At 42.3% G+C, this 13,099-nt stretch overlaps 1 protein-coding gene across 1 annotated transcript in view; it reads left to right on the top strand.

Moving 5' to 3' along the window:
• The first annotated feature begins 1,477 nt into the window (after window positions 1-1,477).
• LOC123760895 (C-signal) overlaps window positions 1,478-13,099 on the top strand; it is a 106,348-nt gene continuing 94,726 nt past the window's right edge. The window contains exon 1 of the mRNA XM_069329068.1: window positions 1,478-1,811. Coding sequence (XP_069185169.1) covers window positions 1,680-1,811 — 132 coding nt within the window. The 5' untranslated portion in view covers window positions 1,478-1,679. The remainder of the gene's footprint in view (window positions 1,812-13,099) is intronic.

Below are 13,099 nucleotides of genomic sequence, written 5' to 3'. Positions count from 1 at the left end.
CTATGCGTTTCTACGTGGAATAGTTTACCTCTGTTCATAGCGCACTGTGTTGATGAGGCTGGGGTGTGGGGAGCCGTGGTGGGAGAGCCCAGCTGGTGTGAGGGCTGGGACACCCCCTGCTGGGGTCTCCCCTGGGGTACTGGCCGCATGGGAGCACATGGTGGTACCCCAGGTTGGTGTGGCCTGCACTCAGTTATTAATACTCTCACAGTTTCCTGAAGAGTGGTTATCATCGTCTTTTGGTGCATGATTTCCTTATTTTGTTCGGTTATCTGCTTGGTCAGGGTTTCCACAATTTTGTTTTGTTTTTCTACTGTATGCATAAGCTCACTAATTTTCTGTGCCTGATCCAGGCCCCCCGACCAACATGAATTGGTAGGGCCTACAACTGTGTCACTCGAGCTACTAGCCGTGGCGTTGGAGTGGCTGGGTAAGGGAGGGGAGTGTGACCGAGTGACCGGTGGGGGGCACAGCAAATTTTTCAGGAGTATCCATTCTTCCTGTGTAGGAGATCAATGATCTACCTCTAGGCTGACATTGTCTTGTAGCCAATTAGTTAACACTGTTTTATATTTTATTGGGGGCCGGGCCTTTATGATCTCCCTTAATGGTGATTCCTCCTGATTCTAACTTCTGACTCTACACCATAATAATACTAGATCCCCCCATAGCAGCCAACATTTATAACAGTAATCATTCATGTTCATACTTGATGGACTAAGCCTATCATACAGTAAGATAAGGCACCTCAATTTATTTACAATAATATATGTAGTTTAATACTGTAATTTGATTGGCTGCATATATATATATCAATTTAATATAAACCCCTCTAATGTGCAAGGAATCGAGTTGTGAGATTATTGCAAAAATACAGTCCACTAACACCATACAAATTGCTATCGAAAATATAAATTAACGTGTATATAAATTCTATATTCATTCATATAAATCAAATAAATAAAAAATCTCACGAGTCGCTTCCCACATATGTGACTAATACTCATATTGTACATGTGACTACTACACATTATATACATGGCTAATATATATAATGTAGATGTGACTAATACACATAGTGAGCGCAGGACTAATAATCATTATGATCATGTGATTTATATGTATATGTCACATGAGAGTACAACAGGGACCAGTTAGCGGGGACTGAAGAGCTAGAACCCACTTATCTGGAGAACTAATAGGTAAGATGAGCTAGGTTAGCACTGAACGTTAAGACCAGCTATTTATAAGTAAATCATTTATGAATATCACTGAAATTCGTGAGGAAAGAAATACATTGACAACAGTGAAAATAAAAAAATATTCACCGAAAATGTAGAGAAATATATTTGCACTTTAATGAAGAGACAGGATCTATGTACTTAAAATATCAGGCTGAGTTTGCAAGATTTTATCTCTGTTACATAAGACTGCGTGACGGGTGGGGTTTACTGTCTCCACGAACCTCTTCCCTCAGGCAGTCAGTGACTCGCTGGCTGTGAGTGGTGGTGAACGTCGTTGTGTCGCTGAGGCTGGCGCTAGGCGGAGACTGTTCACAGCTGTCGTAGAAAGACGAAGACAGACGCTCCAAGACGGGTGATACGACTGTTATAAGTGACGAACGACAGACGGCGCTAATCAAGAGAGAAACGGACGACAACAATACAAACCTGACAAGGATGTTGGCAGAGAGTGTGTTGATAACTGGGTGCAGCCGCGGGCTGGGGCTGGAGATGGTGCGGCAACTGGTCACGTCAGACAGTGCCCCGCGGGTAGTACTGGCCACCTGCAGGAACCCGGACAGTGCCAAGGTAAGGCGCTCTTACACTTGAGTCACACAGTTCTTCCTTAATTATTGCTACTTGTGATGAATGAAGACGCTGTGCTGCTTCTGAGACGAGTAAATATGATTAGAAAGTTACAAAAGTATGTTAGCGGAACTTTCCAGCATTTTATATATTGTAAAAGTAAATTTAGGGGTTTATGTACTTTCATATTTGCAACAATGGAGTTTGATTAGTTTATAACAAACTTCTTATCCATGAGGGTGGTGGACCCAATACTCATCCTGGGTACGACGAACCTCACATCTATCCTGTGAGATATCGACCTCACACCGATCGTGTGAGAGATGGACCTCACACCGATCCTGTGAGCGATGGACCTCACACCGATCCTTTGAGAGATGGACCTCACACCGATCCTGTGAGTGATGGACCTCACACCTATCCTGTGAGCGATGGACCTCACACCGATCCTTTGAGAGATGGACCTCACATCGATCCTGTGAGCGATGGACCTCACACCTATCCTGTGAGAGATGGACCTCACACCGATCCTGTGAGAGATGGACCTCACACCGATCCTCTGAGCGATGGACCTCACACCTATCCTGTGAGAGATGGACCTTACACCATTCCTGTAGGCGATAGACCAACTACCAATCCTGTGGGTGGTGGAATCCACTCATGTGGGTGGAGGACCTCATATCCATCCTATGTTCGGTGGACCCATACACATCTTGTGGGTGACAGACCCACTATCCACCATCCTGTACGTGGCAGATTCCATACCTATTCTATGGACAGTGGACACAATACGGATACTGTGAGCTCAGGTTCTTGAATCCAATACCGATCCTAAAGGCGGTAGACCCCTCCTTCAGGGTCTTCAGGGAGGGAGATATGGACCACACCCATCCTGTGGGCGGGTGATACCACACCCATCCTGTGGACGGGTGATACCACACCCATCCTGTGGGCGGGTGATACCACACATATCCTGAGGCGGGTGATACCACACCCATCCTGTGGACGGGTGATACCACACCCATCCTGTGGGCGGGTGATACCACGCCCATCCTGTGGACGGGTGATACCACACCCATCCTGTGGGCGGGTGATACCACGCCCATCCCGTGGGCGGGGAATACCACACCCATCCTGTGGGCCGAGGATACTACACCCATCCTGTGGGCGGGAGATACCACACCCATCCTGTGGGCGGAGGGTACTACACCCATCCTGTGGGCGGAGGATACAACACCCATTCTGTGGGCGGGAGATAACACACCCATTCTGTGGGCGGGAGATAACACACCCATCCTGTGGGCGGGAGATAACACACCTATCCTGTGGGGGGGAGATAACACACCCATTCTGTGGGCGGGAGATAACACACCCATCCTGTGGGCGGGGGATGCCACACCCATTCTGTAGGCGGGAGATAACACACCCATCCTGTGGGCGGGAGATAACACACCCATTCTGTAGGCGGGAGATAACACACCCATCCTGTGGGCGGGAGATAACACACCCATTCTGTGGGAGGGAGATAACACACCCATCCTGTGGGCGGGGGATATCACTCCCATTCTGTAGGCGGGAGATAACACACCCATCCTGTGGGCGGGAGATAACACACCCATTCTGTGGGCGGGAGATAACACACCCATCCTGTGGGCGGAGGGTACTACACCCATCCTGTGGGCGGAGGATACAACACCCATTCTGTGGGCGGGAGATAACACACCCATCCTGTGGGCGGGGGATGCCACACCCATCCTGTAGGCGGAGGATACGACACCCATCCAGTGGGCGGGGGATATCACACCCATCCTGTGGGCGGGAGATAACACACCCATCCTGTGGGCGGAGGATACGACACCCATCCAGTGGGCGGGGGATATCACACCCATCCTGTAGGCGGGAGATAACACACCCATCCTGTAGGCGGGGGATATCACATCCATCCTGTGGGCGGGGAATATCACACCCATCCTGTGGGCGGGGGGATATTACACCCATCCTGTGGGCGGGGGATATCACACCCATCCTGTGGGCGGGGGATATCACACCCACCCTGTGGGCGGGGGATATCACACCCATCCTGTGGGTGGGGGATATCACACCCACCCTGTGGGCGGGGGATATCACAGCCATCCTGTGGGCGGGGAATATCACAGCCATCCTGTGGGCGGGTGATAACACACCCATCCTGTAGGCAGGTGATAACACACCCATCCTGTGGGCGGGGGATATCACACCCATCCACTGACCTGTCACTCGTTTAAGATAATTTACCGCTAAGATGTCATCTGTTTTAGGATTAAATTTCAGTCCAGTTTTCAGGAAATATTTCAGAGTTCCCATGTTCATAAAATATGTTCATAGGAGTTTGTTAGAGAGTTCGTATAGAGAAAAATAAACTTAATATTTTTTATTTTGTCCTTGCTACGGTCTTAGAGAGTTCTTGTTGTAACACTGTAAAAGTGTTTGGTTTAGTTTAATACATACATAGAGTACATGAGTCACAGACAGGTATTAGAGAAGGCGCCAGTTTGACCACTGGAAAGTCACACGTCTAAGAGTTAATGACCCCAAGTGACCTGAGGTCAGATCATGAGAATTTCACCTTGCTTCCGCTAAGCTTATAATTGTAGTCTGGTAGCCTTCAAACATGCCGACGTTTAAGGAGTGGCTTGGTAGTGCCGGAGGCTATCTACTTGTGGGCGGAGTTAGTACTAGGGTCCCCAATATATACTCGGAGAGCATTAAGCATCAAGAGAACAGCAGACGAGCCAGCAGAGCAGACGGCCCTAGCAGGGAGGCTGCCGGCCGGCAGGGCGGGAGTCTCCGTCAACTACAGACCCCCCCCCCCCCCTCTCTATCCAGCTATAGGCACACACTTGGTGTGTTGAGCAGTAAGGTGACTTGGTCGTGTTTTACAAGTGTTGTGTGAAGATCCAACCCGTTCTCACACAAGACAGCACATATATGACTTAATGCTTAAAGTCAATATGTTGAATATGACTTAGTAAATATGTGATATATTCCCAGTTACTTTTTTTCCAAAACCCAAACTCTTCCTCACGTACCAATTTACGTTTCACAGTACCCGTCCGTCAACCTAGATAGCAGAATAGTCGTGATTGGTTCAATTATAAGGAAAATTGTAGTTTTCAGATCCCACATGGGTTGTGAAATTTACCTACTATTGTCCATGCTCTTAGAATATTACAGATTAGCTACTTCCTATTGAAGGCTCGTAGTTTTGTTTTGAGAAATATTAGTTGTTCTTAGTAAATTATAATAAGCACTAAAAATTATTACATAGAATAACAGTCCTTCGTCAATCAATATTATATACCATAGTTTGTGCTTTACAAATCTTTAAAGGATGTTTTGTAGGAACGCTAACAGAAAACGATGTTACGTTGGAATGTCTATGGGGTAAACTACTGCAAACAGGATATTATTGTGTCTACTATACCAACTATAGCTAGGATGGGTATATTGTCCACTACCACCTGTTAAGTGGGTAAGGGGTCCAATACCACCCACAGGATGGGTATGAGGGTCACATCCACCCACAGGATGAGTATGGGGACCACATCCACCCACAGGAAGGGTATGGGGTCCAATACCACCCACAGGATGAGTATGGCGTCCACTACAACCCACAGGATGGGTATGGGGCTCCAACCACCCATAGAATGGGTATGGGGTCCAATAACACCCACTGGATGTGCATGGCGTCCATTGTCGCGTGTCGAGCTCGAAAACCGCAGCATTCATCTCAGAACCATGCCTATTTCACGCAGATTTCTTAATAAACGTAAGAGTTTTATATGTCACAAGAAAGATAGAAATATAAGCTTCATTCTAAATACCTTACCATGGGTATATTTAAATTTAAAGCGAAGATACGTGTATTTTTATAATAGCCGAGCTCCGACCCCGGACAGATCGATCGACCGAGCAACTCTTTATTTATTTATTTATTTATGTATGCATATACAAGAATGTACATTGGGAATGTGAGGATACATAATATGGTAATTACAGTCTTGTAAAGCCACTAGTACGTGCAGCGTTTCGGGCAGGTCCTTAATCTAAGAAAATTTTAAGAAGGTAAATGCTTGCAAAATTTATAGACAAAAAAATGATAACAGTTACGTGGAATGAAAAAAATAAAATGAGAGAACATTGTAGGTACAGCATATTAAAGCACATAGGTAGCTAAGATTGATTGCAATGACAGCTTGAATGGTAGTTGACAAAAATTGGTAGGCACAATACAGCAGAAACAATATAAGATTGATTGCAATGACAGCTTGAATGGTAGTTGACAAAAATTGGTAGTCACAATCCAGCATATGGCTAGCACATAAAAGAAGACAGCAATGAACACAATGATAAGGTTGTTTGATACTACATAAAAATTAGGAGATTGGGTAACACTAGGTACAGAGCAAATTTAAAGCTCAGTGTAGGAAAGTAAGAAGATGAAATTAGGTACTTTTTGGTTTTGCTTTTAAATAAGGCAAAAGTTTTACAGTTTTTCAATTCACTAGGGAGTGAGTTCCATAGACTAGGTCCCTTAATTTGCATAGAGTGTTTACACAGATTAAGTTTGACCCTGGGGATATCAAAGAGATATTTATTTCTGGTGTGGTGATAATGGGTCCTATTACATCTGTCCAGGGAGAGTTTCAGAGCATGGTCTGCATTTAAGAACAGGATTTTGTAAGCGTAGTTGACACAAGAGAATGTGTGGAGGGAGTTAATATTTAGCAAGTTTAGGGATTTAAACAAGGGAGCTGAGTGTTGTCTGAAAGCAGAGTTAATTATTATTCTGATAGCAGATTTTTGCTGTGTGATGATGGGCTTAAGGTGGTTTGCAGTGGTAGACCCCCATGCACAGATACCATAATTAAGATAGGGGTAGATTAGGGCATAATATAGTGAGAGGAGAGCAGAGTTAGGAACATAATATCTGATTTTGGAGAGTATACCAACTGTCTTAGAGACTTTCTTAGTTATGTGTTGAATGTGGGTGCTGTAGTTGAGTCTCTTGTCTAGGAATAGGCCAAGAAACTTGCCATCATTTTTATTACTGATGTTAATGTTGTCTATCTGTAGCTGAATTGCATTTGATGATTTGCTTTCTCTCAGAACAATGTTTATTTCACGTGAATTCGTTAATAAACATATATGTTTTATATGTCTCAAGAAAGGCAGACATATAAACTTCACTTTAAACACTTTACCATAGACATATTTAAAGTTCTAATGAAGATACATGTATTTTAAAAATTACGGAGCTCCCACCCCGTACAGACTGAACGACAGAGCAACTCTCTCTCATATCAATGTTTATTTCACGTAAATTCGTTAATAAACACAAATGTTTTATATGTCTTAAGCAAGATAGAAATAAGAGCTCCATTTTAAATACATTACAATAGACATATTTATAGCTCAAGTGAAGATACATATGTTTTTATAGTAACGCTCAGTAGCTTGTCGGGCATGGAGTGCAGACGCCTACGCACTTGCCGATATATTGTATAATTAACAAAGATACGCTAATAAAGCCTAAAATCTTATATGCCTCCAGAAAGACCGAGATATGAACATTATTATGATTGCACCAAATGAAATATATCATGTTCGAGAACAAAGATATATCAATTTTAAATTAAGTTTCGACTTGCTCGGGCGAGAGAGATGGGGCGACTCTGGCGCCATCTATTGGGGATTCTGTCCACTAAAGACCCAAAGCTACTCAAACCCTCTTAGCATTATTTAGGTAATGAAGTAATATGGTATATATACTCACTATAATGTGGGTGTTGAATGCAGAACATGAGAAAACATATATTTACTCCAAACTAATATAATTTCATTATGAAATAAGTAAATAAGTAGCATCAAAGGAAGTCGACGGTCCAAGCGTCAATGTTGTGGAGCGACTTATCCAAGATATATCGTTGTTTGCAAAGTGTTTGTTGGCATATCCAGTTGTCGCACTTCTCTGCACAAATTATCACAAATTTAAATTATAATGTTAACAAGTAGAATACATATTTTTAATAAAATCTAACATAACTAGCCAGAAAACATTAACCATTTATTAAAAATATATGTTTGGAAGTTAAATCGACTTCATAGGACAACAGTTTTGTTATATTACAAAAAAAATAAATAAATATATACTCGTTATTCGTTGACATGCGTTCGTTACCTAAACTACCATGTACTGTACTTATGTAAAATCTCCCATGTCTCTTCGCTCATCTCACCAAACCCTACAGACTCTGTGATATATTGTTTAATTAATTGAGATTCACAAATAAAGCTTATAATTGTATATGTTATCAAAAAGGCAGAGCTTAGTTTAGTTCATTTATTATGCACCCCAAACCCATCCTATGGGCGATAGTGGAGTGTTACAGAGGCACATAATGGGCTCAGGGACTGAGCCCCACAATTCATATAGCCAAGCAAGTTATAATCTTGATAAGCTAGTTACAAAAGTCAATGCACATTGTCACATCAACAATGGGCTCGAGACCGACCACAAGTACAGTTTATAATTTAAGCAACTGACATATATGGAGGGCTAGTGTCACAATTGATATGTTTATCCTACACATAACCTCCTCTCCCCCTTCAAATGGGCAGCGGTGGATAGGTTACAATCAAGTCGTTTTTTGCGTTTTATTCAGAGATTAGATCTTATTGGGTGAGGAAAGATATTCATATTTTAAAGAAGGCTTCTTGGCTGATGCTCTCCATTGATGGAAAATATACAACCTTTTGAAAATCAATGTTAGTTTGATCTAGATATTGTAATTAACGAAAGTATTTATGTCATCAGAAAGGTAGAAATATAGGCTACATTTAAAATCCTTTGTCATAAATATAACTGAAGTGAAAACGAAGATATATGCGTTTTGATAGTTACTTGATGGCTAGCTCTGAGAGTGTGAAGCCCTGCACACCAGCCAATAAATTGCATAATTAGTTTCCATATATTTTAATTAATCTTAAAAATCTATATGTCAGAAGAAAGGAAGATGTAGCCGTTAATGTGACAACATTTAAAAATATATATATCTTAAGTTAAATAAATAATACCACCTTATTGCCGGTGTCCGGACACATGAAAACTACCTAGGTATCAGTATCCAGCCAGGCGGGGATCACAGGCTGCACAATACTGATAAATTATGTAATGCACTACTTGTGGTCGATCTCGAACCCATTTATGATGTGACGACTTATAGTGAATTTTGTAACTAGCTCATCAAGATTGTAACTTGCTTAGCTAAATGAATTGTGGGGTTCGGTCCATTCATTTTCTTTCTTTATTATGCACCCCATAATACCCATTCCGTGGGCGGTGATGTAAAGGATTACAGAGGCACATAATCGGTTCAGGAACTGAACCCTCTAGTTCGTTTAGCTAAGCAAATAACAATCTTTTGACGCTAGTTACAAAATTATTAATGTACACATACATGTACATATACATACGTATACATATATACATACACATACATATTTAATCAACCAAACAAATACACACATCAGTAATCTTTTGTCACAAGTAATTCAACAAAAGGCTCACAACAGTCACTATAAAAGGCACTTTACGTCTATGAGGAGTCGCAGTTACTAGTCTTGCTCCACACCCACCCAACTGGGCGGCAGCTTTACAGTCATTTGCTGCATACTTACCCAACTGGGCGGCAGCTTTACAGTCATGTGCTGCACACATACCCAACTGGGTGGCAGCTTTACAGTCATGTGCTCCACACCCACCCAACTGGGCGGCAGCTTTACAGTCATTTGCTGCATACTTACCCAACTAGGCGGCAGCTTTACAGTCATGTGCTCCACACCCACCCAACTGGGCGGCAGCTTTACAGTCATGTGCATGCATTACCTACAGTAAGCAAATTTTGGATACTTCGCTAAGATTTCGGGCAGCACATCATTATGAATGAAGTACTTATACACATTTCATGGACACTATTGGTGTTGTTATCTTTAAATTCCGCGATTTTTTCGCATTCCATTATATAATGACGCAAAGTATGCGAATAGTTCTGCTGACAGAGTATACATTTAGTCAAATCTACATCATCAGATGTTACAAATTCCCAGAGGTACTTGTAGCCGAGCCTAAACCTAGCAGTGGTAACATCTAGAAGTCTGCTAGCATTATTGGATGACCCATAGACGTGCGATTCATCAAAGTTTATACAATATTGTGAAATTGAGAGTCAGTGTTGTAACATAAATTGGTAAATCATAAATATTGTAAGTTAAGAATCTGATGCATGTGTGTGTGTTGGGGGGGGGGGGTATACCCTTGGTAAGCGAGAGTGAAAAGTAACCTTACACGTTCTACGGTCAATGTGGGGGGCGAGGGAGGGTGGGAGAGTCAAATCCACCCTCCAACATCTGGGTATAGTACCAGCAGCCTCCACAACACTCCATCAGCCTCCAGCTGATGCTTGTAGATGCCTCATCTAACCTCACCTATGTCACACATTAACCTACAGTTGCTGTGATATTTAAACTCATCACAGTGGCGTCTCACCAATATAAACTGTATTGGATTTTGTCCCGAAATAGCTATATGCTGACTGGACGTGTATGTATGTATGTATGTATGAATGTATGAATGTATGTATGTATGTATGTATGTATGTATGTATGTATGTATGTATGTATGTATGTATGTATGTATGTATGTATGTATGTATGTATGTATGTATGTGTGTATGTATTCCCAATCACGTTAAAGACTCCTCCTCTATCATCCAATTAAAAAGAAAAACAACTATGTACTAAATAATCAACTCCTTGTAACTTTAAGTATGCTGACCTTCCTATCTGCATTCAGACTGTGCCTACCATCATTATAGGTGATTATAACGCTAGGCATAGGAATATTGGTAATTCGCAGTTCAATAATCGTAACGGCAACCAACTGTTGTCACTATTAGGTAGACACGATGATGCACAGATTGTGGGTGACCTTGAACCGACGAATATCTACGGGGGTATTCTTGATCTATGTCTCGGTTTCAACGTCTCCCACACCGTGTGCGCCTCGTCAATAGTGCCAGATATGGCGTCTGATCATCTGGCCATATTAGCCACTGTAAGCATTGGCAGCTCTATCCTCCCTGGTGGAGTGTTCAAGCGGAAGAGGCTGGCTCTGCCCATCGATCAACGAGACAATTTTGTTGCCCATGTGTCAGATTGGTGCAGTTCATCTGAGCCTTCATCAGTTGAAGATTTTAACAATGAGCTCACAGATACTATCAACCAGTTTATAGAAACACTTGATCCATCGTCCAGGCCACGTAACCCAAATTACAGTGGTCATAGCACTTATGCTTATTATAATGATTCTAAATTGCATGCACTAAAACGCACTGCCAGAATAATTGGACCAGCTTATAGAAGGACCCGCACTGCTGAAATGCTTCGGCTCTTTCAAGCGGCTCTGGCTAAGGCCAGGGAACGTATGGTGGAGCTGAGGCAGACAGACTGGGAAACTTTTGTCCGTGGTCTCAATTCTCACACGCCACTAAGTCGAGCATGGAAGGATATCAACAAGATCAAAGGGAAAAATGCTGCAGAGATCTCGTACCCTAATCCTCTGCACAGAGCAAATGAGCTTGTTGATGCTTGGGCCACGACTTCCAGCTTTGACAGTCTTCCTCTACCCACACAGAATGAATTAAATAATAGATATACTGATAGGGCAAGGCTCCTTGACTTTATGCGTCATCAAGAGGATGACTGTGACATGTTTTTTACTGAATACGAACTAGATTCTGCTCTGCATAAAGGCAAAGCTACATCGCCCGGGGAGGATGGAGTTACTTACGGCATACTGCATATGCTTCTGTTAGTTCCAGGGAATCCCTTGCTTCAATTGTATAATATGAGCTATGTAACTGGGGAGCTTCATAAGTCATGGACCAACAGTGTTATTATTCCCATTCCTAAACCTCACCAGCCGAGTGCTTTTCGCCCAATCTCCCTCACTAGTTGTCTCTATAAGTGTCTTGAGAGGATGTTCTCAACCGTCTCCTTTACAAAATTAATAATATGTTGTCTCCCCAGATATATGGCTTTACGCATGGAAAAAGTGTACATCACTGTATTACCACATTCCTCACCCTGCATACTGATAGGTCATATACCACTCTCCTAGATCTTAAGTCAGCCTTTGACATTGCTAACCCACACGTCATTCTGAGAGAACTTGCTAAAATGAATGTAGGAGGATGGCTTCTACGGTGGATAAGAGGCTATCTATCCAACAGGAAGTCATCTGTACTGTTCCAAGGGCATAGGCGTGTAACGAGAGATTTTGAACTTGGCACTCCACAGGGAGGTGTCCTCAGTCGTACTCTGTTCAATGTGTTAATCAATGCACTTTTAAACTTAGTAACTAGAAGGTCCAGCGAACACATCATTAGCTATGTGGATGATATACTGATCCACACCAATGGGTATACCAACACCCAAAATGTTCTGAACTCTGTATTGTACACATGTCAGGAACTATGATTAGTCATCTCAGTAGAGAAAACAAAGATCTTGAACCGACACCCACCCAGACGAGGTGGGGCCGTTCGCAAAATGCAGTTGGATGATGGCTCTCTGCTCGACTATGTTACCAGATACAAATACCTTGGTCTTGAGGTTCTACTGTACCGCAATGTTTTAGCCAGACTGGGTCGCCAATGTAGAGAGAGGCTCCGTGCTCTCAAGGCTGTGGCAGGCTGTGGCAGGCAAACACAACTGTACCGTACAGTGTTATATATTTATTTCAGTTTGAACAATTTTTAACATTAAAGGATAAATCCTTTAATTGGTTGAAATTGGTTTTAACATTCGAAATCTAATTTGTTGATGTTAAATAATATAAGGTTCAAATTTATTAAGATACATACTTTAAAAACTATTTCTATTTGATACCAACAGTATCACGTTAAGAGAAGCGTCTCGCCTTGCTAACCCAAGTATAAGATATATAAATAAATGGTGCAACTGTACTGGTATCTGCAGTACAAATATATGTCCCTATTTAAAGAAAAAATAAACTGCACCAATCACTGCCACTCCTCACACCAATGCAACAATAAGGAGAGTGATAACAGTGCTTCACATTCGACAATGTTAAATTATTTAACAGATGACGAGATAATGAACATTGGAACAAATGTACCTTCATATAAAATCTGCATGTGACCTCATCAAACAAACTGTGCCAAGCGTAG

Source organism: Procambarus clarkii, chromosome 3 (genome assembly GCF_040958095.1).
Source record: "Procambarus clarkii isolate CNS0578487 chromosome 3, FALCON_Pclarkii_2.0, whole genome shotgun sequence".
NCBI classification, from domain to species: Eukaryota; Metazoa; Arthropoda; class Malacostraca; order Decapoda; family Cambaridae; genus Procambarus; species Procambarus clarkii.
Note: the sequence above shows the minus strand (reverse complement) of the source record. Positions and strands in the feature narration are given on the sequence as shown.